Source organism: Sorex araneus, chromosome 7 (genome assembly GCF_027595985.1).
Source record: "Sorex araneus isolate mSorAra2 chromosome 7, mSorAra2.pri, whole genome shotgun sequence".
In the NCBI taxonomy this organism is placed as follows: Eukaryota; Metazoa; Chordata; class Mammalia; order Eulipotyphla; family Soricidae; genus Sorex; species Sorex araneus.
In genome coordinates, this window is record NC_073308.1 from 37232844 (window position 1) to 37260818 (window position 27975).

Genomic DNA, 27975 nt, shown 5'->3' on the forward strand with positions numbered 1-27975 from the left:
CGGCGGGGGCGGGGTGGGGGGAGCCGAGAGGGCCGCCCTCACACCCTCTCCACTCTAGTGGTGCCGGCCATCGAGAAGCTGCTGTCCAGTGACTGGAAGGAGAGGCTTCTGGGACGGAGCTCTGTGGAAACCAAAGACGTCAAAGGTGAGGCCGGGCGTGTGTGCGGGACTTTGCCTGTGCCGCCGGCCCCTCCCGCCCCTCGGGGCCCAGCCTCAGCTCTCTGGTCACTGCCAGGCTGCAGAGGCCGGCAGGAGTCCAGTGCCAGGCCCTTCTGGGGAGGGACCCTCCCTGTTCCCCACTGAACTGATGGGAGCAGGGCTGGCAGGTTTCCGCCCAGGGGTCATCGTGGGGTGCTTGGTCGGGGGTTTCCACGGTAGTGCCGAGCCCAGGTTCCACTCCCCGGCCTGCAGGCTGCCCGCCCTCTGCAGCCGCCTACCTCGCAGCCAGCCCTCACACAAGGACAGGACGAAGCATTTTTTTTTGGGGGGGGGTCAGTGATCACGCCCCAGAGTCTGGCTAAGAGCGTCCTGTGGTGACGGCTGCCAGGCTGTGCCATCTACAGGCACATTCGTAAAAGTTGAGTGTGGGGCTGGAGCGATAGCCCAGCGGGGAGGGCGTGTGCCTTGCACGAGGCTGACCCGGGTTCGATCCCCCGCATCCCATATGGTCCCCTGAGCAACGCCAGGAGTAATTCCTGAGTGCAGAGCCAGGAGTAACCCCTGAGCATCGCCAGGTATGACCCCCAAAAGCAAAAAAAAGAAAAAGTAAGTGTAGGGGCCAGAGTGAGAGTACAGCCAGGAGGACACTTACTTGCCTTACATGCAGCTGACCCGGGTTCGATCCCCAGCATCTCATGTGGTCCTTTGAGCACTGCAAGGAGTGAATCCTAAGTGCAGATCCGGGAGTAACCCCTGAGCGATACTGGGTGTGGCCCCAAACCCAAAACCAAAAAAAAAAACAAAAACATAGATAAAGCACGTGCAGGGTCCTGAGTGACAGGACAGTGAGGAGGGCGTTTGCCCTGCACGTGGCCAACCCGGCTTTGATTCTTGGCACTCCGTGTGGTCGCCAGAGCACTGCCAGGAGCGATCCCTGAGCTCACAGTCAGGAGTCAGCCCCACTAGCCCCACCCGGTGTGGCCCCAAAATAAATAATGAAGAGGAAAAGGCAGGGACAGGGCCGCCTGGGGTTGCCCACCCTTCCCGGGCAGGGGCGCGTGAGACGGGGTAGCCAAGGCAGTTAGTTCTGTCCGGCTTCGAAGGCCACCTGTGGGTGGCTGTCCGCCCGGACCGAGGCCTAGTGGTGCCCCGATGGCCAGCTAGCAGGGTGGTGGCGTGGCGGTCTGCTGGGTGGCCAGACGGGCAGAGGGCGTGACCTGTCGCCGGAACAGGGACTCAGGAGAGCCTGGCGGAGAAGGAGCTGCAGCTCCTGGTGATGATCCAGCAGCTGTCCACCCTGCGGGACCAGCTCCTGGCCGCCCACTCGGAGCAGAAGAACATGGCCGCCATGCTCTTCGAGAAGCAGCAGCAGCAGATGGAGCTGGCGCGGCAGCAGCAGGAGCAGGTGGGGGCGGGGGGCGGGCGGGCACCCGGGGGGCGCGGAGGGGGCCATGAGCAGCGCTCGGGGCTCGAGGGGACGCCCCGCCCGGCCTCAGTGTCCCTCCGCCGCCCCGCCAGATCGCCAAGCAGCAGCAGCAGCTCATCCAGCAGCAGCACAAGATCAACCTCCTGCAGCAGCAGATCCAGGTACCCGGAGCTGGGGGCACGGGCGGGGAGTGGGGGGACGTGGGCGGCACGGTGAGGGGCTCACGGACGGGCCCTGTCCCCTTGGAGGAGGCCCCAGCGTGTCTGGTCCGCAGCCAGGGGCTTTGTGCCGTGGGATGCGGGGGAGGCTGCGGCCTGGCCCCCACCCCCGCCCCACCAGCCCAGACCCTCACGCCACGTGTCTCTGCTCTTAGCAGGTCAACATGCCTTTCGTCATGATCCCGGCCTTCCCCCCCAGCCACCAGCCCCTGTCCGTGCCCACCGACTCCCAGCTGCCCTTGCCCATCCAGCCCATCCCCTGCAAGCCAGGTGAGCCCACGCGCTGCCCGGGCACCTGAGCTGCTGGGCGCCTTCACTGCGGCCCTGTGGAGCTGGGGGGAGAGGGAGGGGGCGAGGGGGAGGAGAGAGGGGGAGGGGGAGGAAGGAGCGTCCCTCTGAAGTCTGGACCCCTTGGGAACCACCTCACCTTCACATGAGCAGGTGTGACCTACTGGTCTCCCCTGCTGCTCCCGCCGGGAGGGGCTGCCTAGGACATTGGGAGAGATGTGACCCCCGCACCCTCCTTCGCCGAATCAGGGGCGAGTGCAGGGACGGCGGGGGGGCGGGGGGCGTGCCAGGCCTGAGTAGAGCGAGGGTGTCAGGGCTGTTGGGAACCGGGTGCTGTGGGTGGGACCCCGGGGGGACAGGAGAGCAGGAGCTGGGTCACAGGAGCTCGGATGTCTGTGAGGGTCCCGCTGTGTGCAAACAGCACGGGTGACCGCCTAGTCCCCGGGAAAGGGGCTCCGGCCGGCTCCCTCTGCCTGGAGGAGACGCAGTCGGGGCTGCCCTAACTACCCTATGTCCCGCTCGCCCCTCTGTGGGCACTGGAGGGGGGAGCAGGGACACGGGACAGAGCAGGCTGAGGCGGGACGAGGGGGTGGTGAGGGGGGCGGGCCAGGCTGGGAGGGCCTCAGGCAGCCCTGGCCCTTCCCACGGCCGGGAGAGCAACTCCTGGTCCCCCTCACAAGCCCGGGTTGGGGTGGCTTGTGGCTGTTGCTGTAGCCCTGACCCCTAAATACGAATCTTCAGTGTGGGCACCCCAGGCCCGTGCCAGTCACAGTGCCCACATCTCACCCACCGGTGCCCAGTGACCTCCGCTCCTGTTCCTCGGGGTCGGGGTTGAGGCCAGCCATGCAGACAGGCGTGGAGGGACTGGGGGGGGCGGGGGCCCGGAACCAACACCACCTTCCTGAACTCGGGGTCTGCCCACTGAGTGTCCCCAGGTCTGTCTTTCAGCCGGGGTGTGGGTCAAGTGCCCCCTGGCTCTCCCGGCCGTCTCCCATGCGAGGACCAAACAGGCCACTGGAAGGGTGTCGCCTGGCGGGGCTGTGGGCACGGGAGGGCGCCTGGGGTGCCCCCGCTGGCCGCCCCGCCCTGACCCGCGCCTCTCCACAGTGGAGTACCCGCTGCAGCTGCTGCACAGCCCCCCCGCGCCCATGGTGAAGCGGCCCGGGGCCGTGGGCACCCACCACGCCCTGCAGGTACCACCCCACCCAGGCTCCTGGCACCCGGTCCGCGCGGTGCTTGTTGCTTACCCACCCCTGTCCTTGTCTGTCACCGTGTCTCTTGTCACCGTATCCCTCTGTCATCCCCTCTGTCGGCACGTCCCTGTCACCATGTCCTCTGTCACCGTGTCCCACTGTCTCCATGCCACCTGTCACCACATCCCTGCCACCGTGTTCCTGTCACTGCATTCCTCTGTCACCATGTCCCTCTATCACCGTGTCCCCGTCACCATGTCCGCTGTCACTGCATCCCTGTTAATGTGTCCCTCTGTCACTGCATTCCGATGTCACCGTGTCCCTCTGACGCCTTGTCCCCTCTGTCACCATGTCATCCCTGTCACTGCATTCCAATGTCACTGTGTCCCTCTGTCTCAGGAGAATCTCCCTGGGGGGGGGTCTCTCACCCTCTGACCTTCCTGGTCCCCCCAGGAGCCCCCGCAGCCCCTGAACCTCACAGCCAAGCCCAAGGCCCCGGAGCTGCCCAACACGGCCAGCTCCCCCAGCCTGAAGATGAGCAGCTGCGGGCCCCGGCCGCCCAGCCACGGGGCCCCCACGCGGGACCTGCAGTCCAGCCCCCCCAGCCTGCCTTTGGGTGAGCCACTGCTGCTGCTCCGGGTGTTTCCGGCGGGTATCCCTGCTCAGTGCTGCCCCCTAGGGGAGGGCCGCGGTGGTGCCGGCGCTGACTCCTCTCCCCCCCCTCCCCGCCCCCGCCCCCAACAGGCTTCCTGGGCGAGGGGGACGCGGTAAGCAAAGCCATCCAGGATGCCCGGCAGCTGCTGCACAGCCACGGCGGCGCCCTGGACAGCTCGCCCAGCACCCCCTTCCGCAAGGTAGGGCCCCGCCCCCGAGGCACCCAGGAGGGCGGGAGGGAAGCGGCTGAAGTCGGACTGGCCCTGTCCCCGCAGGACCTCATCAGCCTGGACTCGTCCCCGGCCAAGGAGCGGCTGGAGGAGGGCTGTGGGCACCCGCTGGAGGAGGCCATGCTGGGCTGTGACGTGGACGGTGAGGCCCCCACCACCACCACCACCCGGCTCGCAAGGCCCCCAGGGCCTCTGTCTCCCCTCTCCCCCGTGGGAGCCTGCCTGGCCCTCTACCGGTCAGCGGGAGCTCACTGCCCGCACCCCGGCCCCCGCTGACTCGCCCCTGCCCCCCGCCAGGCTCCCGCCACTTCCCCGAGTCTCGGAACAGCAGCCACATCAAGAGGCCCATGAACGCCTTCATGGTGTGGGCCAAGGACGAGCGCAGGAAGATCCTGCAGGCCTTCCCCGACATGCACAACTCCAGCATCAGCAAGATCCTCGGTGAGCCGCCACGCGGGCGTCCGCAGGGCACGCGCCCGGGAGACGGCTGGCACCGCCCCGGCCCCGCTGAGGGCCCCGCCGTCCCCCTGACCCCCCTGATGACCCCAGTGACCCCCCCCCCGCCGCACCCCCCGGCTGGCCCCACTGCCTCCCTGTTGTCCCTAGGTCCCACTGCCTGCCCAGACCGGGCAGCTGGCCCTGTCGGGAGCAGGTGTGACAGGTGTGCCAGGCCCTGCCGGGTCCCCCGGGGGCAGCCCCTACTTCCGCCCTGCCCAGCACGTGCGTCCAGGCCCTGCACTGGTCTTGGCCACCCATCTCCGTGCCGGTGTTATCCGGCCGCGTGCTGGTCCGTCCCCGGGGGGAGCCCGGGTGCCGGGGGAGAGGAGAGAGGGCTGTGGGGCAGAGCCTGGCGCTGACCGCCTGCCCCGGGGGGCTGCTGGGCCAGGCTCCCGCTGGAAGTCCATGAGCAACCAGGAGAAGCAGCCCTACTACGAGGAGCAGGCGCGGCTGAGCCGGCAGCACCTGGAGAAGTACCCGGACTACAAGTACAAGCCGAGGCCCAAGCGCACCTGCATCGTGGAGGGCAAGAGGCTGCGGGTGGGCGAGTACAAGGCGCTGATGAGGACCCGGCGCCAGGACGCGCGCCAGAGCTACGTGGCCCCGTGAGCCGGCCCCCCGGGGGGCGGTGGGGGGCGGGGCGGGGTGTGGGCGGGGCGGGGCGTGCAGGCCGGAGGGGAGGGCCCCCCTGGAACCACGCCTCTCTCCTGCCCGCCCCCCTGCAGCCCGCCAGCCGGCCAGGTGGCCATGAGCGCCTCGGAGGTGCTGTACCCGCGGGTGGCGGGCGTGCCGCTGGCCCAGCCCCTGGTGGAGCACTTCGTGCCGCGGAGCCTGGACCCCAACATGCCCGTCATCGTCAACACCTGCAGCCTGCGCGAGGAGGCCGAGGGCACGGAGGACAGGCACTCGGGGGCCGACGGCGAGATGTACCGGTACAGCGAGGACGAGGACTCGGAGGGCGAGGAGAAGAGCGACGGGGAGCTGGTGGTGCTCACGGACTGAGCCGGCCGGGGCCCGCTGCGACGGGGGCCTGCCCCGGGACCCTTGCACAGACCCCGGAGGGGCGCCGCGGGGCCGGGCTGGGGCCCCCTTCCCCACCCCCCGTGCTTGGCATCCCTCCCGCCCTCTGCATCCTGGCTTGCAGAGGGCCCGGCTGGCCCTCGCCGCCCGTCCCGCGTGCGCGTCTGGTTTCTCGGTCCCTCCCACGCGGTATTTATTGAGCCCCTGCTCCCCGCCGGTGCTGTGGCCGGGTCCCGGCGGGCAGTCGGGGCACCCCGCTCCCGCACCGCTGGCTGGGGGCCTCTCTCCATGCTCCTCTCCGCTCCACGTGGCTACTACCTCTGTCGGTCCGAGTGTCTCAGGTTGGTGTCCTGTGCGTTCCTGCCCGCGGCCCTGCAGGCCCACCGTCCCCTCCTGGCTGCGCCCCCGCTCCTGCCCCTCCGGGCCTCCGGCAGCCCCTGCTTCGCACAGAGCCATTTATAGCTCCCGGCAGCAGCCTGGGAAAGCGCTTGGCCTCCCAGCGGCTGTGCCCGGGGTGCCCGCCCCAGCGCCCAGCCCGAGCGAGTGCCCAGCGGGAGGCGGGCCCCGGGCCCGTGAGTCACCCTGGAGCGGCCCTCGTTCTAGGGGAGGGCCGGGGGGAGGAAGGTCACGTCCCGTGGGTACCGGGCTCTGGTGGCCCAGCTGGGAGGGGAACACCCCCCCCATGTGGAGCCTCTGCCTGCCCCCCACCGCCCCTCCCCGAAGCCCGACTTCTCTCCAGGCTGTTTCTTTTTTTATGACTGTAAACATAGATAGTGCTTTATTTTGTTAATAAGAGGATGATGAGTAACTTAACCAGACATTTCTCCTGTTTACACTGGGGGAGTTTTGTTTTCTGTTGGCGTAATAAAGACGGACGGTCTCTGAATCCGGCCCTTGCCAGGGCAGGGAGGCTGGCTGGCCCCGGGGCCGCCCGCCCGGCCTTCCGCGCCGCCCCCTGGTGGCGGCACCAGCGGCTGCAGAGGCGCGGCCTGGGAGGAGCTGGAGGGTGGGGTGACCGGAGACCGGGCCCTCTGCGAGAGGCCAGGCGTGCACTCGGCACCCGGGCTCCTCGGGGAACGTGGCTCAGGGGTGGGCGTGGGGGGCGGTCACCCATCGCCTGGCACCTCACCAGCTGCCACCTGCACACCACGGGCCTGTCCCACTTCTGCCGGGCTCTGCAGCCTCTGACAGGAGAAGCCTTGAGAGCTGCGGGTGCAAGCTGTGGGCCCTCGTCCGAAGAGGCTCGCGTGGCCCCGGGAAACGCTCGTTTCTGAGCCCCCCTCGCCCCCCACTGGGGTTAGTGAGGGCTCGTCACCACCAGTGGCTCCCTGAGACCCTTGGTGCCACTGGACAACAGCGGTCCTTTAGATCTGAAGGCCTGGGATGACCAGCGGTAACCCTGGACACGCAAGGATAGATAAGACGGACCAACTCTGGGCCAGCGGTGTGGCCTGGCGGTAGGGGGCCTGCTTCATGCATACAAGGCCCGGGGTTCCACCAACAAGCAGGAAAAACTCTTGTGACATCATCATCATCATCATCATCCTGTTAATAATAGGCAGCAAAGAGACTCGGGTGAGGGAAACCAAGTCTGTGAGGGAAATCAAATCTGAGGGAAACCAGGCCTGAGGCCCATCACATGAGATGTTGGGCCAGAGAAGGCCACACAGGCCTCACCCCCCTGAAGCAGCTATTGTCACCGTGCCCCAAGAAGGCTGCAGGCAGCTGGTAGGTGCATGCCACGGGGAGAGCTCAAAGGGCCGGCGTGCGGGCACTCAGTGGGGCCGGCAGGACGAGGTGTCAACATACGAATCGACATATATATATATATATATACATATATGAATATATATATATAGGTGTCAATATACGACTATACGAATACGAAGTGGAACTTGGTCCCCTGCGGGAAGGGCTGCGTCGTCGGTACAGAAACAGCCTTTGAGAAACATGCAGCAGCTGTGGCGTGGGAAAGATTCCCGAGGGGGAGGGTGCCGGCGAGAGAAGGCAGGCCGGGTGAGCCCGGGGAGGCATGGAGGGTCTCCACCTCTTGCCTTCTCCCTGCTGTGGTGCTCCCGCTGGCCTTGATGAGGCTAAGGAGCGTGTGGAGCAGGACTTCAAACCCACGGCCTCACACGAGGCCCGGCCTGTGCACCTGAGGCTCGGTCCCTGACTGCCCACTGCCGGGGGCCCCACCTGCCCCCAGGGAGCACGTCCCGGGGAGACCGCAGCTCCCTCCAGTGGCCATGTGGAGCACTGCAGGAAGCCGGTCCTGGTCCCCACTAGAACAGGTCTGGGTGCTGCCAGCGTCGCTTCCTCTGTCCCCAGCGGCCTCTGGGGAGCTGAGGCCTGCTGCTCCCCTCCCCCTGCACTGGCTTGCCCCCCTCATTTCGGGGGCTGAGGCAGCACAGGTCCCAGGAGGAACGGGGCGGACTCGTGGCCAGAGGCCCTACAGTGGTTGCCTCTGCCCCCAGGTGTGGACATGCCTCAGTTTCCCCTTGCCCAGCCTGCACGCCGCCCTCCTGTCCCCACCAGCACCCACCCAGAGCCAACTCAGGTCACACTTCGTCACCGTGACCTTGGAGAAAACTTGGCTGCTGGTGCCAGCTCGGCTCGCGGTTGCCATGGCACCTTGGCACTTCTGCAGACAGAAGCCAAACCATGAAGGTCCACCTGGCAGGTGTCTGCTGCCGGTGTGGGCGCCCCTGCGGGCACCAGCACCTCTGGGGGGGGTATTGGTGAGTGCTGGGCCAGCCCTGGGACTGGTCGGAACAACTGAGCTGGGCACCCCTGCCCTCCTGCGACCTCGCTCTCCCCTCCCCTTCCTCCGGAGAAGTGGCAGCTCCCAGGAGTCACCCTGGCCTGCCGGGGCAGGGCAGTCAGTCCACCACCCCTCAGCGAGAAGCTAGAGGTGACTTGGGGGGACAGGGGGTGCTGGCCTGTTCACAGTGACTGCCTGGGGTCCCCTCTGTGCAGCCCACCCCAGTCACCCCAGCAAGATGGTGAGGGCAGCCGCTACGATGAGCCCAGCTCAGCCCAAACATGGGGCGGGAGTCCCCCTGGAGTTCACGTCACTGGCACGCGGACACAGTGCCTAGAATCTTTTTAATGCAGAAAACCACGGTCATTCACAGAGGGGTCAGCACCAGGGGTCCCCCTGGGTCGAGGGGGCAGCAGCTGGTGCTAGGCCCTGAGAGGCCGCGATTCCTGCCCAGGCCCTCACAGGCCAGAAGGTGCCGGGGTGCAGGTCAGCACTGGAGACCGAGGTGAGCTGATGGACGGTGGGCAGAGAAGCCGCAGGCTGTGGGCAGGGCACCCGCGGGGCCCTGGGGCACACTGGGCAGCACTGTCCATCCGCCGCTCCCCCGAGGGTGGGCGTAGCACAGTGGAAAGGGTTCTCTAGTTCCAGCCAGCCGGGAGCAAGGGAGGGAGGCCTCTCAGATGTGGCGGCTGCGGGGGGAGCCAGGGGACCCGGCGCCGGCCCCCCACCATCTGTCCATCCGATCTGTCCATCCGTCCGGCAGCTGGTGATGCTGGTTTGGGCTGGGTGCTGCCCTGGGAGGCTCAGGAAACTGGAGGTAGAGAGGAGACCCCCACCCCTTCCCCTGCTGGCCTCCTGGGGCTGGCTACAGACATCCCCCCAGTCTGGGGAGGTGAAGGGGACTCCCCCCGAGCTGGGACCAAGTTGGCCTTGCCCCCCCCACCATGAGTGCCCGCAGCAGCACCACCCTCGGGGAAGGCACAGCCTTCACCCCCGACGCCCCCCGTGCCCCCACCCGTAGAGCCTGAGGGTGCCCCCCAGAGCGGAACACAACAGGGCTGGGCAGGGGTGGTGGGCGGGGAGGCTGGTCACTTTGGCATCTCCAAGGCCGACACCTGAGGCTTCACCTTGAAGTACTGGTTGAATCGGATCACAGCGTACCTGCCAGAAGCCAGGGGGCAGGGGTGAGGGTGGGGGTGGGGTGCAGCAGGGATCAAAGCAGGCCTGCCAGAAGCCAGGGGGTGGGGGAGGGGCAGTGCAGCCGGGCTTTGCTCAAAACTCCTCCCTCAGGTCTGAGCAGGTCACCTGGAGCCCAGGCTACGGTTTATTTTTGTTTGGGCCACACCTGACAGTGCTCAGGGGCCACTCCAGGTGCTACCTGGTGTGTGTGTGTGTGTGTGTGTGTGTGTGTGTGTGTGTGTGTGTGTGTGTGTGTGTTGGGTGGGGCAGGCAGTGCTCTGGTGGCGCTCACCTGACAGTGCTCAGGGGCCACTCCAGGTACTACCCGGTATGTGCAGTGAGGGGTGGCCCGTGGCTGGGGCTGGGTCCACTTAAGGTGGACTCGTTTCTCACGCTGTCCAGCCCAGGTCGGAGCAGCCCTTCCTCCCCCCCACCCCCCGCCCGCCTGCCAGGGCAGCTTCTGCTGAACTCCCGGGAGCAGGCCACGGGGGCTCTGTCTGGCCTCGCTGGTCAAGGTGTGGGCTGGCGTCCAAGGGGGCACGTTCCCAGGGCACAGGGGCTCGGTTCCCCATGACCTCACCCCGTCCTGCCGTCGGGGTAGAGGCTAGGCAGACGCTGGTGGCAATGTGAGGGATCGTGTGGCCTGCGGCCGGTGGGCACTGCCCCGAGACCGTGAGCTTTGAGGCCCGGGTGCGTGGGGGAGGCCAGAGCCGAGTGGACAAGATCAGCCCTGTCCCTCGGGGATGCGCAGACCTGGCACCAGGGCACCCCGCATCCAATGCCCCCCCGGGGGGGGGAGGTGAGGTGTGCTGCCCGCCCTGGAAGCACTCAGCTGCCCCAGGGCCTCTGCCGGGTCCCTTCTGCTCTCCAGAGCTCTGTTCCCTCGGCTGGAAAATGAGGGTTGACCTCGTGATCTCATTAGAGGGGCCCCAGCGATGCTGTGTGTGTGTGTGTGTGTGTGTGTGTGTGTGTGTGTGTGTGTGTGTGTGTGTGTGTGTGTGAGTGGGGCCCATTCCCAGGGCTACTCAACTGAGAGGCATCGCTCAATGCTCAGGCCTAACCCAGCAGTGCCGGGGGGGCACCAGGACCCTCGTGACGGTGCTCGGGGGCCCCTGTCACTGTGGGGCTGAAGGAGGCACGGGGGTCAGCATGCCAGAGAGCCCGAGTGGGACAGGAGGCGGCGTCCAGCTGGGCAGGAGCAGCCACCTCCTACGGGCCAGAGGACAAGGGAACGGACTCTGACCCTCCCTTCGCCCCTCACTGGAGCCCCCCTGCCGCCCCTCACACTCCCCTGCGCTCACCTGAGGAAGTCGAAGTCGATGGTGGAGAACTGGTTCTGGATGAGAGCCCAGAGCGCCCAGAAGAAGTGAGAGGCCTGGCAAGCAGAGAGGGCCACGCTGAGGCCCCCAGACACGCACCGTGCTGGGTCCCCCTGCCACACGCCACACAGAGCCCTGGACACGGACACTCGGGAATGGAGACACTGCCCACCCCCCCGCCCCATACAAGTCGGGGCGACCCAGAGGCAAGTCCCTCGGCAGTGCTGGGGGGACACCATCCCCCGCTCCAGAAAGGGCAGCAGAGATGAGTCTACCTGACCCTTGGGGGTATGCAGGGTGAGGCTTCTGGAACTTTCAGCCTGTCCCCTCCCTATGCAGGACCCCAGCTCCAGCCTCAGCCTCCTCCCCTACCCAGAGGAATCCTCCAGATGACAGAATTCAGGACATGGCGAAGGCCAGAGCTTGCCCCCTAGTGTACTGGGCCCACTAGAGTGTGTCTGGGACAACGTCCACCAGACCCCTGAGCTCACCTTCCCCCTCCCTTTCGTTCCTTCCCTGAGGGGGCAGTGGGGAAAGAGTCCAGATGTGGGCACAGGCACCTCCAGGGACTGACCAAGGATCTCACAGGGGTCCCTGCACGGCCCATCCAGCCCACGCGGCTTCTGCTGCCCAGCCAAGCGCAGGGAGCCCGGCCCTGACCCCTGCGCACAGGGCTGCTCCCCCACACCCCCTCGGCTCCTCCTCTGGGCTCCCTCTCTAGGGCTTCAGGGGCCAGGAGGAATCCCAACACCTGGAGCAGGAGAGGAGGAGGTGATGGCAGCTTGGCCAGGAGGGACGAAGCCCCTGGGGTCTCTGGTGAGGGCTGGTGCTGCTGGTGCATGGCCACGCCCACCTGCTGCTGCCTGCACGGCCACGCCCACCTGCTGCTGTCTGCGCGGCCACGCCCACCTGCAGCAGTCTGCAGGCCACGCCCATCTGCTGCAGTGTAGGCCATGCCCACCCGCTGCTGTCTGCGCATCACATCCACCTAAAGCTATCTGCAGGCCACGCCCACCCACAGCTGTCTGCAGGCCACGCCCACCTGCCGCCCAACTCTTTGCTGAGGCCCCACCGAGGGCCAGTGGTCAGAGCCCCCGCGGAGGGGCCAGGAAGGACCCTGAGTGGGAGCGCAGAGTTAATTGGGCAGGTGAGCAGGAGGCTGTCAGGGCCCCAGGCTGGGGGCAGGAGAGAACAGAGAGCAGGAAGCTTGTCCCGAGGGAGAGAGGGATAGACAGCCGAGAGCAGAGCACCCTGGAGTCAAGGGAGCGCCAAGGCGGCTCCTCCCAGACCTCACCTCCGAGCTGCCGAGGGGGCCTGGGGTGGGACCAGCCCTGCCGTGGCTGCGCCCAGGCACACACTCACCAGGGCGAATTTGTTGACTTGCACGAAGAGCCTCTCCACCTCCCGGGGGGTCACGGCCGAGCCCTTCTGGGCCTGCAGGTAGTAGCGCAGCCACTGCAGCTGGGTCTCCCGCGTGGGGTAGCGGCAGTAATCGACCTCGCTCACGCCTGCGGGGAAGCACAAGGTGCTGGGGCTCCTGGGGGGGGGGCGGTGGCTGCTCCCTCCAGCTGCCGTCCCTCTATCCCGCAGGGCAGGGTCCCGCCCCCTGACCCACAGGGCAGTATCTGGTCCCTCTGTCCCACAAGGCGGGCAGGGTCCGATTCCTGTGTCCCGCAGGGCAGAGTCTGGTCCCTCTGTCCCGCAGGCCAGGGTCTGGTCCCTCTGTCCCGCAGGCCAGGGTCAGGTCCCTCTGTCCCGAAGGCCAGGGTCAGGTCCCTCTGTCCCGCAGGGCAGGGTCTGGTCCCTCTGTCCCCACAGGCCAGGGTCTGGTCCCTCTGTCCCCGCAGGCCAGGGTCTGGTCCCTCTGTCCCGCAGGCCAGGGTCAGGTCCCTCTGTCCCGCAGGGCAGGGTCAGGTCCCTCTGTCCCGCAGGGCAGGGTCAGGTCCCTCTGTCCCCGCAGGGCAGTGTCTGGTCCCTCTGTCCCGCAGGCCAGGGTCTGGTCCCTCTGTCCCCGCAGGGCAGGGTCTGGTCCCTCTGTCCCGCAGGGCAGGGTCTGGTCCCTCTGTCCCGCAGGCCAGGGTCTGGTCCCTCTGTCCCCGCAGGGCAGTGTCTGGTCCCTCTGTCCCGCAGGCCAGGGTCTGGTCCCTCTGTCCCCGCAGGGCAGGGTCTGGTCCCTCTGTCCCGCAGGCCAGGGTCTGGTCCCTCTGTCCCCGCAGGCCAGGGTCTGGTCCCTCTGTCCCCGCAGGCCAGGGTCTGGTCCCTCTGTCCCGCAGGCCAGGGTCAGGTCCCTCTGTCCCGCAGGGCAGGGTCAGGTCCCTCTGTCCCCGCAGGGCAGGGTCTGGTCCCTCTGTCCTGCAGGCCAGGGTCAGGTCCCTCTGTCCCCGCAGGGCAGGGTCAGGTCCCTCTGTCCCGCAGGGCAGGGTCTGGTCCCTCTGTCCCGCAGGCCAGGGTCAGGTCCCTCTGTCCCGCAGGCCAGGGTCAGGTCCCTCTGTCCCGCAGGGCAGGGTCAGGTCCCTCTGTCCCGCAGGGCAGGGTCTGGTCCCTCTGTCCCCGCAGGGCAGGGTCAGGTCCCTCTGTCCCCGCAGGGCAGGGTCAGGTCCCTCTGTCCCGCAGGGCAGGGTCAGGTCCCTCTGTCCCGCAGGGCAGGGTCTGGTCCCTCTGTCCCCGCAGGGCAGGGTCTGGTCCCTCTGTCCCCGCAGGGCAGGGTCAGGTCCCTCTGTCCCGCAGGGCAGGGTCTGGTCCCTCTGTCCCCGCAGGGCAGGGTCTGGTCCCTCTGTCCCGCAGGGCAGGGTCTGGTCCCTCTGTCCCCGCAGGGCAGGGTCTGGTCCCTCTGTCCCGCAGGGCAGGGTCTGGTCCCTCTGTCCCCGCAGGGCAGGGTCTGGTCCCTCTGTCCCGCAGGGCAGGGTCTGGTCCCTCTGTCCCGCAGGCCAGGGTCTGGTCCCTCTGTCCCGCAGGGCAGGGTCTGGTCCCTCTGTCCCGCAGGGCAGGGTCTGGTCCCTCTGTCCCCGCAGGGCAGGGTCTGGTCCCTCTGTCCCGCAGGCCAGGGTCAGGTCCCTCTGTCCCGCAGGGCAGGGTCTGGTCCCTCTGTCCCGCAGGGCAGGGTCTGGTCCCTCTGTCCCCTCAGGGCAGGGTCAGGTCCCTCTGTCCCGCAGGGCAGGGTCTGGTCCCTCTGTCCCGCAGGGCAGGGTCAGGTCCCTCTGTCCCCTCAGGGCAGGGTCAGGTCCCTCTGTCCCGCAGGGCAGGGTCTGGTCCCTCTGTCCCGCAGGGCAGGGTCAGGTCCCTCTGTCCCCTCAGGGCAGGGTCAGGTCCCTCTGTCCCGCAGGGCAGGGTCTGGTCCCTCTGTCCCGCAGGGCAGGGTCTGGTCCCTCTGTCCCCGCAGGGCAGGGTCAGGTCCCTCTGTCCCGCAGGGCAGGGTTTGGTCCCTCTGTCCCGCAGGGTAGGGTCAGGTCCCTCTGTCCCGCAGGGCAGGGTCTGGTCCCTCTGTCCCGCAGGCCAGGGTCTGGTCCCTCTGTCCCGCAGGCCAGGGTCAGGTCCCTCTGTCCCCGCAGGGCAGGGTCTGGTCCCTCTGTCCCGCAGGGCAAGGTCTGGTCCCTCTGTCCCGCAGGGCAGGGTCAGGTCCCTCTGTCCCGCAGGGCAGGGTCTGGTCCCTCTGTCCCGCAGGGCAGGGTCTGGTCCCTCTGTCCCCGCAGGGCAGGGTCTGGTCCCTCTGTCCCGCAGGGCAGGGTCTGGTCCCTCTGTCCCGCAGGGCAAGGTCTGGTCCCTCTGTCCCGCAGGGCAGGGTCAGGTCCCTCTGTCCCCGCAGGGCAGGGTCAGGTCCCTCTGTCCCGCAGGGCAGGGTCTGGTCCTTCTGTCCCCGAAGGGCAGTATCTGGTCCCTCTGTCCCGCAGGGCAGGGTCTGGTCCCTCTGTCCCACAGGGCAGGGTCTGGTCCCTCTGTCCCGCAGGGCAGGGTGGTCCCTCTGTCCTGTAGTGCCCAGGACAGCCCTGGGACAGGACTTCGTCACACCCTAGAAGAGTGGATGGGGCCGGAGTGACAGTACAGTGGGCAGGGCTCATTGCAGACACCCCAGGGTCCCCCTGCATCGCCAGGAGTAATTCCTGAGCACTGCCAGGTGTGCCCTTCGCCCCTCAAAAAAGTTTAGGGTGGAGAGAGGGCCAGTGGGGTGGAGGACCGGAGAGGCTCAGGGGCAGAACACGACCCGTGAGAAACCACGTGACCCTGTCAAGGCCACGCGGGCATCAAGCCCCGTCCAGAACTACCCCAGCTCACAGCAGCGTGTCCTTTCCTCTCCCTGCCTCAGCTTCCTCGCTCATGAAATGGAGGGGGAGGGGCAGCAGGGTCCCAGGGCACGACCAGGACCTGCCCCAAGCCCCACAGGATGCACCCCCTAAAGGAGAGGTAGAATGAAGTGAGGGGCGGGCCTGGCGTGGGGCTCGGCTGAGCTGGCTCGTCAAACTATTTTCTGCGGACCATGGCAAAAACAGGTTCCGGCCCCCCCGGCCCCTGTCTGAGTCTCGGGGCGCTTGGGGAAGCAGCTGGGCCTGGACCCCTGCCCTAGCGGCCTCTCTGTGCCCCTCGCCTGGGTCCAGTGGCAGAGGCCCGGCCTCGGGGCAGTGGGCAGCAGTGGTTCCACACCGGGCCCTCTCCTTCCCGCCCAGGGGCCCCTTCAGCTCCTGGCACATGCTGTCTCCGGAATATGGGGCGTGACGGCGGGGAAACCAAGATTCCCTGGGGTCAGCGGGGCTGGGGGTGGGCTCTGCTCCCGCCCTCACTCTCTGCCTTCTGTCACACCCAGAGCCCGCAGGGGCCTTCTCGTGGGGGACGTGTGGCCAGCTCTGCGAGGCAGGACCCACTGTGCAGGGGACGGCCTTCTCAGAGGGGTCAGCCGGCCTGTGGCTGGCCTCTGGACCCAGCACCCAGCACTGCAGCTGGTATTTGGGCCACACCCATGGCCCTGCTGAGTGCGGCCAGTCAACCCTCAGGGTCTAGTAGCAGCTGGTGGCCACCTGGTGGGGGGGGGCATCCTACCCTCAGGGACAGGCGGGGCCACCTGGGGTTCCAGAAGGGGGGCTGGGCTGAGGCGTGGGGGCGGAGGCTGAGCCCAGTGCCCGGTGTCCCCGCCAGCACCTCCTCCATCCATGGGGCCCCCTCCCTCCCTCCAAGCCTTTAACATTTAAGTCCTCGAGGTGGAAAAACCTGCCCTGCCTCCCAGCACAAGTGAGTCCATTGTACACGCAATGACCTCTGAGCGCCCCCACACTGTCCCCTCTCCACCTCCTCCTCCTCTCCCGCCTGCCATCCAGCACGAACAGGAGCACAGGCAGGGCCGGGGCTGGGTTGGGGTGGGGTGGGGTGGGGAGGGTGAGGATTCACTGCTCTCCAGGCACAGAGAAGGCAGCCAACCTGGCCGGGGTCACACAGTGAGGAAGGAGCAATGACCAGATTTGAACTTGGTGGTTGGGACGAGAGTTCCCACCTCTAAGTGGGGTGGAGCCTCTACCGATGATGGGACACCTGTCCTCTCTCAGGAAAGAGCGACCCCCAGCCCGCGCTGGGCCCCGCCTGCACCCAGGGCCTGGCCCTCAATAGCACGGCTGACACCGTCCTAAGAAGCCTTGGCTAGGGGTGGGTGGGGGACGGGGTGGGGGGGCTCGGCACCATCCTGGCTATCTTCGAGGACCCCTGTGTCTGTGGCCTTCGAGAGGGCCTGTCTTTCTCGCTGGGACTGAGCTGGCAGCACTCGCTCAAGGATGAGCAGAGTCTGGGCCCAAGGGAGGGCGCTGGCCTTGTACACAGCCAACCTGGGTTCGAGCCCTGGCGCGCCATCAGGACCCCATGCACTGCAGGGGGTAATGACTGAGCACAGAGCCAGGAGTAACCCCTGAACACTGCTGGGTGTGCCCCCCAACACACACCAAAAAAATAAAATAAAATAAAAGCAGTGCCCTCCCCACGTCACCGTGATTTATCTGGACAGAATCCCAACTTGCACCCAGATCCAGGCCCCTGTCGTAAGGCACCCGGCCCGCGAGACGCGCCCCTCACCTGCAAACTCATTGAAATGGTTGCCGATGTCGAAAGCTTGGTAGTTGTAGCCGGCGTACTCATAGTCGATGAACCGGACATGACCTGCGAGGAGGAGGAGGCGGAGGAAGGTGGGACGGCTGTCCCGGGGGGATCTGGCTCTATGGCCTCTTTCCTGCCCTGGGACCAACGGTCCTCTGGCCCCTTGCCCAGCTCCAGCTGACCCTGCCGCACTGCGGGGGGGGGGGGGGTGAGGGGAAGGGGGCAGGGAGGTTGAGACCCCCGTCTCTGTGATGGCAGAGCAGCTGAGAGCAGCCGCTGTCACCTGGCGTGGGACTCCAGACGGACCCCCTGAGGGTCTCCGGATGCAGAGGCCGGGGTGGCTGAGAGAGACATGGCCAAACGTGGGCCCCAGGGCTCAGGCTCTCGGCCAACCATAACATCTGGTTCTTTCTTGGCATGGTTTTTTTGTGGTGGTGGTTTTGGCCATCCTCAAGGGACGCTCCAGGGTTACTCCTGGCTCTGTGCTCAGGAATCACCAGGAGGTGGTGCTCAGGAGACTATCCCGGATGCCGGGGATTGAGCCTGGGTCAGCCGTACACAAGGCCAACGCCCTCCCTCCCCGCTGTCCTGTTTCTCGGGCCCCCGTACGGGTCTGTTTTCTGAGTGGAGGCTGCTGGTTTCCCTTCTCCCCCATCTCTGCTTCATACTAACAGGCCTGCAGGCGGGTGTGAGGTGTGAGAGGGCCCGGGGGGCCGGGCGGAGGGGCCGCACCTTTGGAGCTGTCGTAGATGATGTTCTTGCACAGCAGGTCGTTGTGGCAGAACACCACGGGGGAGTCCAGCTGGGACAGGTGCTCCTTCAGCCAGGCCAGCTCCCGCTCCAGCTCCTCCACTGTGGGCACATCTGCAGAAAGCCTGGACAGCGGGGGCAGGGCTGAGAGCGGAGAGGCGGCTGCTGGCCTCCGCCCTGCATGCCAGCCTCGCCTTGCCCTCTCTCGCTGGCACGGGGCCTGGCTCGCAGACCCTCATTTGCACCCGCCGTCACGTGGCACTCGGGCTCCTCAAAGAGGCCGATTCAAACGGGGGCCAGGGACAGAGAGGAAAGAGCCGGGGCTCCTGCTGGGCCTGTGGGAAGGCCTGGGTTCCACACCTGGCACCGCCTGGTCCCCAAGCCCTGCCAGGATGAACTCCCACACACTGCCCAGGGAGTAGCCCCTGAGCACTGCTGGATGTGCGCCCCCCCAAAAAAAAAAAAACAAAAACAGAACACAAGCAAACCAATGATTTCTCTAAAGGTAAGTCCCAGGGTCAGAGAGTGAATACAGCAGGGACAGAGTTTGCCTTACACGGAGCCGACCCAGGTTCAATCCCCGGCATCCCCGATGGTCCCCGAGCCCACCAGGAGGGATTCCTGAGCACAGAGCCAGGAGCAAGCCCCGAGTCCTGCTGGGTGTGGCCCCCTCCCAAACTAAAACAAAGCGAGCCCCATGTAGCGCTTTCTATCTGAGAACTTTCTTTGCCCCTCCCCGAGAAGCCTCCCTACCCCTTGCTCTGGGAGTGCTTCCTCTCCCGGGGTCCTGCCTAGACCTGCGTGGGCAGCGGAGGACAGAAGCAGATTCCTAGAAACCATCCAGAGGGACGCCGGGCTCGGGAAGGATGAATGGGCCTTATCAGAAGCCCCGGGGACAGTGGGTGACACTGCCGTGATGCTCCGAGTTCTCTGGACACCGAGACACAAAGGTCTATTTGCTGAAAAGCCGCGGAGTCTGCCCAGTCCTGGAAAGCCCAGCACCCAGGGGTGGCGTGGGGGAGGCCGCTCCGTCCCCACATGTCTCCTGCGGCAGGAGGACATCTGAGAGGACATGCACGGGCAGTGTGTCCTCGCTCTCGGGGGGGGGAGGGAAACTCGGCAAGGCGCTCACACAGCCCCCTGCAAAGAAGGGTGTGGAGGGCTCCAGGCCAGGCAATGCTAAAGAGGTGCCTGGGTCTGTGGCCAGTCCAGACCCCCAGGGAAACTGAGGCTCAAGGGAAGACGAGGCTTTCTCCCAGCTCACAGCCTCTAGGATTTCTGACACAGAGGGGCCCTTCACTTCCTCACCTAGGAAGGGCATCCCGGAGGGCACCCCGAAGTCCTCCAGGGTTATCCCGGGTTATCCTGGGTCCCGCTGCCCGCCAAGGCGCCTTTTCCTGGCCCTTTTACCTCCATGCTTGCCTCGGCTTCAGAGATGTCTCCATGTTGGCACTCCTTAGGAAGCAACTTCCATTTGTTTGTTTGGGGTTTGGGGTCACACCCGAGGTGCTCAGAGCTTACTCCTTGTTCTGTGCTCAGGATCACTCCGGGACTGGTTCAGGAGAACCACTTGTGGTGCAAGGTGAGCGCCCTACCCGCTACGCTATTGCTCCAGCCCAAGACACAATCATTTAGGAGTCCTTTTCACTTTATTTTAGTTCATTGGTCTGGGGGCCACACCCAGCTTGGTGAGCGGGGTCCCTGCTGGAGTCCTCAGGGTTGGACTCAAACCCAGGATGCAAACGCTCTCTGCGGCCGCAGGCTCAGAACCCCGAGGCAGCTGCCCAGCCCTAATTAGATTCCTTTCCAAATCTCCTAAGATAAGAATTAGGAGCTTTCCTCTGCTTTGCCCAGGTCCCAGCTTGGAAAAAAACGGGCCGGTGACATTCGAGATGCCCGCGGCAGGCCCTGACCTCCGCCCGCCCCCCACCCAAGGCCACGCAGATGGCCACTGCGGGAAGGATCCCAGACTCCCTCCCGCTCGGCCCATCTCTCCCCTCCCGAACACTTGGAGCCACGCCAGCTCTGCTACCTTCATTCCTGGCACTGCCGGGCTTTCAAGGCTATGGGGCCTGAGGGGACACTGACCGTCGCACTACCACATTCGGGAAACTCTCACGCCCTGGGCGGAACAGGCTGACCCTCTCGACTCCCTCCCTGCCCATCCCTCAGAGGCCTCGGGAGGGGAACGTCTAGAATCCCAAGTCTCTGCTGTGGGGGCGGGGAGAGGACTTCCTCCCTGGCTGCTTTCTAAGGATTTCAGCTCACTGGCTCCTTTGTCCTCTCCAAGATCAACCAGCCCGTCTAGGGCTCCTCCTCATGTTCTGGAACCTTCAGGAATCCCACATTCTCCCAGCCACCCAGCACCGCTCCAGGCTACTAAATCTATTTCTTTTCTTTTCTTTTGGTTCTGGGGGGTGGGAGGGGGTCACACCGGATGGTGCTCAGGGATCCTTCCCGGCGGGGCTTGGCGGGGGGTCATGTGTGTTGCCGGGTACTGAATCCGTCAGCTGTGTGCAGGGAAAGCACCCAACCTACTGTACTATCTCTCCGGCCCCAACCAAGTCTGTTTGGAGGGAGTCACATCACCCCCACTCGCCACCCCCCACAGGGAAAGCTGTGTGCCTCAACTGGATGCCACGGGGCCTTTGCCAGGAGCCCTAGGTAACATCGCATATGTGGTGGGCCAGGACACACAGCAGGTAGGGCGCTTGTCTTCCATGTGCCTGACTCGGGTTCGAGCCCAAGGATCCCCTACGGTCCCCAGAGTATCACCAGAAATAATTTCTGAATGTAGAACCAGGAATAAGCCCTGAACTGCCAAGAGTGGGTCCCAAGCCGCACCCGCACCCCCCCAAATAAACCAGATTAGGGGGCCAAGTGGCAGGGCAGGGTCCACAGAAGGAAGGGGAAAGGCGGGGACTGTGCTATGGATGGGACGGAGGTCCCCAAGCCTGCTCCTCGGCAACCCTGAAGTATCCGGAGAGCCGGGCAAGAGGCGGCTCGCTGAGCTCACCAGCCTTCACCCCTGCCAGGCCCGCCAGGAGCCCGTGCTCGGCGAGACCCCCTTCCTAGGCCGGCCCACTCAATGACAAGACTGACCTCCAGCTGGTCCCTAGCATGTCCCTCACATGCAGCCCTGAAGCCTTGGCCCAGGAACCGTCCACGTGCTATTCCATGACACGCTCCCTCCGGATAAGCCGCCTCAGCCCCGCTCACCTCCGAGCGAACTCCTGGCGTCTCTGACCCCAGTGCCCCGCCCGCACTGGGTCCTGCCAGGCAAGGCTTTCCCAGGCCCTTCCACGCCCCCCTGCTTGGCTGCACTTTCTTGTGGAGTCGCGTAAAGACATGTCCTGTTTACCCAGAGGCTGCCCAGCTCGTGGAGGGCGGGGCCGAGAGCACACACATGTTCTCATTGTCTCAAATCCCAATCCATCAAAGTGTATGAAAGGGAGGACCCACAAAATCCGGCTTAGTTGGCAACTCTGAGCTCCAGAGCGCTTCCCCTGGCCCAAGTGACTACTCACCCGCCCGCCTCTGATTCTTACCCAGCGGGCAAGAGTCTGGCAACTGCACCTGAGGGCGGAAATCTCAGAGCCCAGGCAGGGGGGGGCAAAGGGCCGGTTCCTCCGGGGACTGCTGCTCCACACGAGCTCACCCACAAGGTGACACGGGGACACTCCAGTCACAGCGGCGGTGCCCCGGTTATGTCTGAGCCACAGTGGCAGCTGCATGAGTGGCCAGCAATCAGGAAGGCCCCTGCGCAGGTCCTGCTGCCTCTCTGGGTCTCGGCTGGCCAGCTGGCCATGGGGGCGGCGCGGGCTCATCAAAACCTTCCACCCTGCTCCTGCTCTGTCTCAGCCCCCGGGGAAGGACCCTCGCCCCACAGAGGCCGCTCGGCACAGAGGGCCTGGACCTAACCACACCCTGGGCAAACAGTCCCCAGGCAGGTTTTGGTCAGTACAAAGTAGGGGGCTGTAGGTTCAGTCATGGGTATGTGTGTGTGCCAGCCACACACACGCTGGGTTATTTAGTCACACACACAAGGCGTGGTTATTTACTTACACATATACACATGTAGACACAAACACACACGACTGGGTTATTTTGTCACACACATACACACACACACACGGCTGCGATATTTTGTCACACACATACACATACAAACATGCAATATTTTGTCACACCATACACATAGACATGGCTGGGTTATTTTGTCGCACATACACACACAAACACACACAGTTGGGTTATTTGGTCACACACATACACACATACACAAACACGGTTGGGTTACTTGGTCACACACATACACATATGCACATACGGCTGGGTTATTTGGTCACAAAAATACACACACAAACACAAACACAGCTGGGTGTTTGGTCACACACACATATGCACACATGGCTGGGTTATTTGGTCACACACATACACACATGGCTGGATTATATGGTCACACATGCACACACGCACACACATGGCTGGGTTGTTCCCCATCATGTCAATGGAAGGGACGAGACCCCACCCCATCCCTGCCTAAGCTCTTCGTCCACTCTTGCCATGAAATTGAGGACAAAGGCAAAGGTCAGTCCCAGGAGAGGGTGGTCAGAGTCCCATGGCCTCCTGGGTGGGGGCAGGGTCAGGGGTGCCACCGCTCTGCTCATGCCCACTTCTGCCAAAGCTGTGCGGGGGGTCAGCGGCCTCAGAGGGGGGAGCTTAGGCTGCAGGTCAGGCCTAGGAACCCTCTGGCCCGGAAAGGCCCTGCAGGGTGGAGGTGCAGCGGGGCACCCTCTCCAGAGAGAAGGGGGAGTGGGCAAGGTGGGGTGAGGGCCCCCGAGCGAGGCTCCCAGGCAGAGGGCAGTGAGGTCCCGGGTCTGTCACCGGATCTGGACTCGGCTCCTCATTCCTGCCCTCCCGGCCCAGGCCCCCCTGCCCTGCCCGGTGAGGCCCTGGGGTCTGTTTCAGGACCCTCGGTGTGCGAGGGGGCAGGAGCGGGGGCAGCGGTGTCTTCCGCTCGGCCCCCCGCTGAGTACCTGGGGCTGAGCTCCTCCTTCACGAGCGTGAGGTACTTGCAGAGCTTGGGCCAGAGCACCGGCTTGGGGAGGTTGCCGTTGGCATGGATGGTGTGAATCTTGGCCATCTCCAAGGCGATGAGCCTGCAGCGGACACCGGGAAGGGGGCGGTCAGCGTGCCGCCAGCAGGGGTGGGGAGCAGCCTGCAGGGCCACGTCTGGGCCCACCCCCTGCTTCTACCGAGAGGGGGCCCCCGCAGAAGGTAGGGGACAGGGCCGAGGCCCCGAGCCAAACAGTCCCTCTCCAGGGCGGCCGCTGGGCCAGGGCCAAAGTAAGCTGGGGCGGGTGGACTTGGGCCAGTGACCCTGTGCCCCTCCGAGGACAGAGGGGTCACCTGGAGATAGGGGCGGTGGCCCTCCTCCCCCTGGACTCTGGTCCATGTCCCCCTCGGGAGGTGAGCACGGGGCACCATGTGGCCAGGGCCTGGTCTTATCGACAGAGGTGGGGAGGGGAGCGGCGGGCGCGCGGCCCCTTCCTCTGCGGGCCGGGGCTGCAAGGCAGGAAGGCGGCGGGCGCCAAGGACGCCAAACAAGCCCGAGTTCTATTTTCAAGTTCTCCTGTGGACCTTCTCCAAGGTCCTGGGAGAGAAGAGGGGGCGGTGGGGAGCAGGTCTGGGGGTGGGGCTGCGAGGAGGAGGGGTGCGGGGAGGCCTGCTGGGCAGAGGGAGCGGAGAGCTGTGATAAGGACCCGCGCGCGAGGATCCGGCAGGCCTGGGCCCAGCTGGGCTCCCAGTCGGAGCCCCACCCCCGCCCCGCTGCCAAGCCGCCTTCGACATTCAGGCTCCCGGCCTGTTGCTCGAATAATAATCACTAGAGAGACAACAAAGGCCCGGGCTGTTGGAAACCTTGTTACCGAGCCGCTCCGGGGACACCCCTGGCCCTGGCCAGGTCCTGGGAAGGGGCAGACGGACCCCAGGGCGGGGGGGACCGCAGCAGCCCAGGGGCTCTCCCCGGAACCCCTAGGTTCCCATCTCCCCCAGGGGGCAGGGGGCAGGGCCCCCGGTGGGAGAGAGCTGAAATGGCCCTTTCAGAAGCCAGGACGGGGGGGGGGGGGAGGGGGGGGCAGCAGGGAACTGGCCGGGGCTCTGCGGGCCCGGAAAGCGGACTGAGACCCAGGCCTTCCCTCCCCTGAGCGAGATTCCCCACCGAGCAGGAGGCGCCCTTCCTTGAATATCAATGGGGCCGCTGTGTGTGCGGTAATGAGAGTGACCTCACCCTGGGCATTCACACGGCAGCCCAGCAGGCAGGGCCTGTGGCTCTGGGCAGCGCAGGGGGCAGCGCCCGGGGCTGCTCCTCCCGGCCTCTCCCTGAGCGCCTCGCCTGGGCGGCACACGGCCCATCGGGCCATGGGGAAATGGGGACAGGGCCATCTCTGCCCCTATGCAAAGATCGGCCTCATCACTGAGCCCACCTCCGTCCTTCCTGTCACTGCCAAGTGCCCTCCCAGGGAGGAGGAACCCAGTGCCCCTGGGGGAAGAGGGAGGAGGGGGCTTGTCAGGGGCCCTTGAGGTGGACAGGACTGGGGAAGCCCCTGGACAGGGTCACAGGCCCGGCCCCAGACGCACCCACACAGCTACCGCACATGACCCACGGTGAAGGCTGCAGACCCCTGGTCCCGGAGACGGAGCCCGGGAGCTCAGAATTCCTTCTAGATCCCTGGGGAGCCAGGCCAGTGGGCATGGCCAGGAGCAGGACCGTGGGGCTAACTGGGCCTCGGGTGAGGGAGCACACACAGGGAGCACAGGCGAGACAGCTCCTGCCCGCTCCAAGGCAGCAGCCTGGGATCTGCAAGGTGCCTCGGACCAAAGCTCACCCTGCCCCAGGCCTCCCTCTAGTCGGGGTGCTCCACCTGTGGCCTGGGCGGGGGTCCAGGGAGGTCCTCTGCCCGGGCCCGGAGTGGTCACTGGGAGGAGAGGGGCGGGGGAAGGGGTCTCCCACAGGCACCCACGGCTAGAAGGGGAAGTCCAGTCCCTGAGTCCCACACGGGTAGGCTGGCCAGGCAAGGGGCTCCAGGGGGCCTCTGGAAGGGGTCTAGGCCCCTCCCCAAACCTGGGCTGGCCCCCTGTCAGGGAGCAGTTCTGAGTGGGAGGGCCAGGCTCCTGGCCAAACCTTGCCCCCTGACCACTGGTGTGCAGAACTGGGTTGTGAGGCCTCTCCAGGTCTGAGCCCAGACCCTGCACGGAGGGAGGCTGGCCAGGAAGCAGAGCCCTTTGCCCTGTGCGCCCACAGGGAGGGGCCCCAGAGAAACCTTCCCAGCTGGCCAGCTGGATAGCTGGAGAAAGCCAGGGGCCTCTGGTACCATGTGAGTCCAGGTTGGACCAATTCGCGTTCCTAGGCTCTCTTTCCTGGAGGACAACGCTCCCCAGAGGAAGCCAGCTGGCCAAGTGCCGAGTAGCGGGTGGGGTCGGGGGAGTGGAGAGGGCAGCCCCCAGCACCCCTCTCACCTGAAGAGCCGGGGCTCCTGGATGAGCTCCGGGCCCAGGGCCACGCCCCGCATGTACTCGTAGCACACTCCGTTCTGGAAGGTGCAGTAGAGTTTGGGGGCGCAGCCGTGCGCGCGCAGCAGCTGGAAGTTCCTGACCTCATTCTCGCGGTCCACCAGCAGCTCCGTCCGCTCCCCGTACACCCGCACGAGCACGCAGTCCCGCATGTCTTCCTCCACGTAGCAGGCCACCAGCTTGTTGGTGATGCCGTCGGTGAAGCGCTAGCGCGGAGAGACGGGGCCACAGGGTCTCTGCTAGGCCTGGTGCGCACGCGCGCGCGCCACACTGCAGCGCACCCCACCCCTCTCGCAGCACACCCGTTAGAACTCCCGAACCTTCCGCCCCGCCATGCAGAAAAGACTATAGCCCCGGTGCTGGGGTGCTGTTGTCCTCCCCGGGCCTAGGGGCTTTCGGGCAGACCAGGAGCTCCAGGCAGACAAAACTATCTTGGCCTGGCGCCCTCGCCTTGCCCGAGTCAGCCGGAGGATGGGATTAGGTAGGGAGAAATCTGCAAGCTGCTTGGACACAGAGAGCCCTCTCCAGGGGCTGTTTTATCTCTGGCACCCCATATGGTCCCCCGAGTCTGCTAGGAGTGAGCCCTGAGCACAGAGCCAGGAGTCAGTCCTGAGTACTTCTGGGTGTGTCCCTAAAACCAAAAAACCCCCCAAAAATCCCGATACGGTCTCCAGCTCCTCCTGCCAGATAAGGACATGCCATGGGCCAGAATGGGAGGCGCAGAGAAGGGCCCAGGGGCTCCTTGGTTACCTACCACCCCCCACCCCCGACATCCCACTGCTTCCTGCCTGTGGGCCCTGGACTCTGTCCTGCAGAGGTGCAAGAGGGAGCAACGAACTCCCAACCCCCAGCCCAAGAGGGAGCGATCAATGGGCTCTCTGGGTGCGGTGATGAGGAGGAACAAGGCGCCAGGCAGGACCTGGAGGCCGTCTGAGCCCCCTGGAGTTGGGGACATGGAGCCGGGAAGGGAAGGGACTGGGGCGCCTTCAAGCCCTGGTGTGGCTGGACATTTATTCCAAGGTGGGTTTCCTATGGGAATCGCTACCCCCACTCCTGCTCCCCTCTCCCCTCAGGAAGGCCCACCAGCTCGGCAACATCTGTGGGTACCCCCAGGCTGCTCTGGAAGGGGAAGGGGCAGCTCTGCCCACAGCTGTGTCCCTGCAAACCGGCTCTGCCGGCTTGGGGTGGTGTGGGCACCTACTGAGCGGAGTCTCACAGGCGGCCCCCTGGGACGGACCCTAGACCAGCCCCCGCCACTGGAGGCAGCAAAGCACAGGGGTAGGGGGTGTCCTGGAAAGTTCCTGCCTTCTGCCTTTACAGGACCAGCTGGGTGAACGCCTCTGGGTAAGGAGGAGCGCCAAGACTCGGAGGGCAGGTGGTGATCTGGGGTGCCTGCCTGCGAACCCCAAGAGCCGGGTGTATGTGCGTGCGTGCGTGCGTGTGTGTGCGCGCGCGCTCTTGCAGGGCCAAGGGAGGTGGGACCCAAAATAGAGGGGGAAAGCAACGCACAGCTGCCACCCACCGCCCCCTCGGGCGCGCCCCCCAGCCCCGGCCCCGACAGCCGTCCGCGCACCCCGCGGGGCCCCGCGCCCCCTCGGCTACCTTGGTGCGGACTTGGTCGGGCTGCCAGTGCGGCCGCAGCTCCCGGATGAGGCGCAGCGCGCCGGGAAGGATGTCGTCCTGGTGCACGGAGATGCCGAAGCAAGGGACCCTCGGGGGGCCCGGCGGCTCGCGGTCGCCCGCGCTGGCCGCCGCCTTCTCCTCCATGCTCCATGAGCACTGCGGGCAGCGCGTCTGCCTCCGCAGGTAAAAAGGCGAGCGCGGCCGCGGCGCCGAAGGGGGCACAGCCATTCCCCGCAGCCCCACCCCTCGGAGCCGCCGCGCCAGCGCTAGCCCCGGCGGGGGGGCGCGGCGCAGGCCGAGAGGAGGGGCCAGGGGCCGTCCATGACTCAGGCGCCCGCCGCCCCGCGCCCCGGGCCGCCCCCGGAACGCCTGAGCCGGCCGCTCCGTGACATCACGCGCGGCGGGCGGGGGCCCCGGGAACGCCCCCCGCGCCCCGCCCCCGGCCCGGCCCGCTACCTGGCGCGCGCGCGGGGGGCCGCCCCCCGCGAGGCCGGGACCCCGGGGCGGGGCCTGCACCTTCCAGCTCCCTCCAGAGGCCCTGGCCCGGCCCAGGGGGACCGCCAGGTGGCCGCGTGCGTCCCTCCCGCGTCCTCGCTCGCTGGACAGCCCAGGCCCGGGAAGGCGGGGCCTGCGCCCCCTTCCAGCTCGGAGTCTGGAGATCCCCGGCCGGCCGCAAGGAGTCAGTTGAAACTCACCCACCTGTGCCCAGCTGGGGGGGGGGGGGGGCGGGGAGGGGCCCTGGGCCATGACGTGGGGTGTCAAGACGCTGGAAGCGCCCCTGGTCCTCTCTAGGGCCTCAGCTGCAGGGCACACCTATAGGAGAGGCGCGGGGGTAGGGGGGTGGGCGCGTTCGGGGTCCCTGGCCAGGCACGCCTAATGTCACTGCGCTGGGGTGGGGTGGGGGACCCAGGACGCTGCCCCCGAGTCACGGGAGGTTCCTAGCCCCTCCTCTGGGCCTGTCCCAACCCCCTCCCCGTCCGAGGGCTGGGTCTGGGGGACTGACCGTGAGGACTGGG

General features: G+C 66.2%; 2 protein-coding genes across 7 annotated transcripts in view; one reads left to right on the top strand and one right to left on the bottom strand.

Moving 5' to 3' along the window:
* The window catches only part of SOX13 (SRY-box transcription factor 13), a 34936-nt gene extending 28432 nt beyond the window's left edge, over positions 1-6504 (top strand). For 3 of the 4 annotated variants that reach the window (XM_055144679.1, XM_055144680.1, XM_055144677.1), the window contains 11 exons: positions 59-145; positions 1392-1564; positions 1678-1746; positions 1959-2073; positions 3199-3284; positions 3738-3900; positions 4029-4138; positions 4214-4310; positions 4466-4609; positions 5055-5271; positions 5392-6504. In XM_055144679.1, the coding sequence (XP_055000654.1) occupies positions 59-145; positions 1392-1564; positions 1678-1746; positions 1959-2073; positions 3199-3284; positions 3738-3900; positions 4029-4138; positions 4214-4310; positions 4466-4609; positions 5055-5271; positions 5392-5668 (1538 nt within the window). In that variant the 3' untranslated portion in view covers positions 5669-6504. The remainder of the gene's footprint in view (positions 1-58; positions 146-1391; positions 1565-1677; positions 1747-1958; positions 2074-3198; positions 3285-3737; positions 3901-4028; positions 4139-4213; positions 4311-4465; positions 4610-5054; positions 5272-5391) is intronic. The other variant, XM_055144678.1, reaches the window with a different exon arrangement.
* Positions 2-27607, bottom strand: ETNK2 (ethanolamine kinase 2). 3 transcript variants are annotated; one of them, XM_055144682.1, is made up of 9 exons: positions 26939-27602; positions 25283-25542; positions 22801-22923; positions 17744-17886; positions 16991-17074; positions 12308-12453; positions 10928-11001; positions 812-871; positions 2-121 (listed from the first exon to the last, which is right to left on the bottom strand). In XM_055144682.1, the coding sequence occupies exons 1-8, from the start codon at positions 27185-27187 to the stop codon at positions 853-855; spliced, it is 1098 nt and encodes a 365-aa protein (XP_055000657.1). In that variant the 5' UTR covers positions 27188-27602; the 3' UTR covers positions 2-121; positions 812-852. The 3 variants fall into 3 exon arrangements, with proteins under 3 accessions (XP_055000657.1, XP_055000656.1, XP_004610105.2); XM_055144681.1 differs by lacking the exons at positions 2-121; positions 812-871 and adding an exon at positions 8773-9258 and having other exon boundaries at positions 26939-27607; XM_004610048.2 differs by lacking the exons at positions 2-121; positions 812-871 and adding an exon at positions 9121-9608 and having other exon boundaries at positions 26939-27600.
* Positions 27608-27975: the final 368 nt, after the last annotated feature.

What these genes read in the sequence shown, in the direction of transcription:
- ETNK2 (XM_055144681.1), bottom strand. Translation starts at nt 27,187, where the DNA reads ATGGCTGTGCCCCCTTCGGCGCCGCGGCCGCGCTCGCCTTTTTACCTG. An exon ending in CAGGAGCCCCGGCTCTTCAG is followed by an intron (nt 22,924 to 25,282) that starts GTGAGAGGGGTG and finishes TGTCCGCTGCAG; the next exon opens with GCTCATCGCCTTGGAGATGG. An exon ending in CATCTACGACAGCTCCAAAG is followed by an intron (nt 17,075 to 17,743) that starts GTGCGGCCCCTC and finishes TCCTCCTCGCAG; the next exon opens with GTCATGTCCGGTTCATCGAC.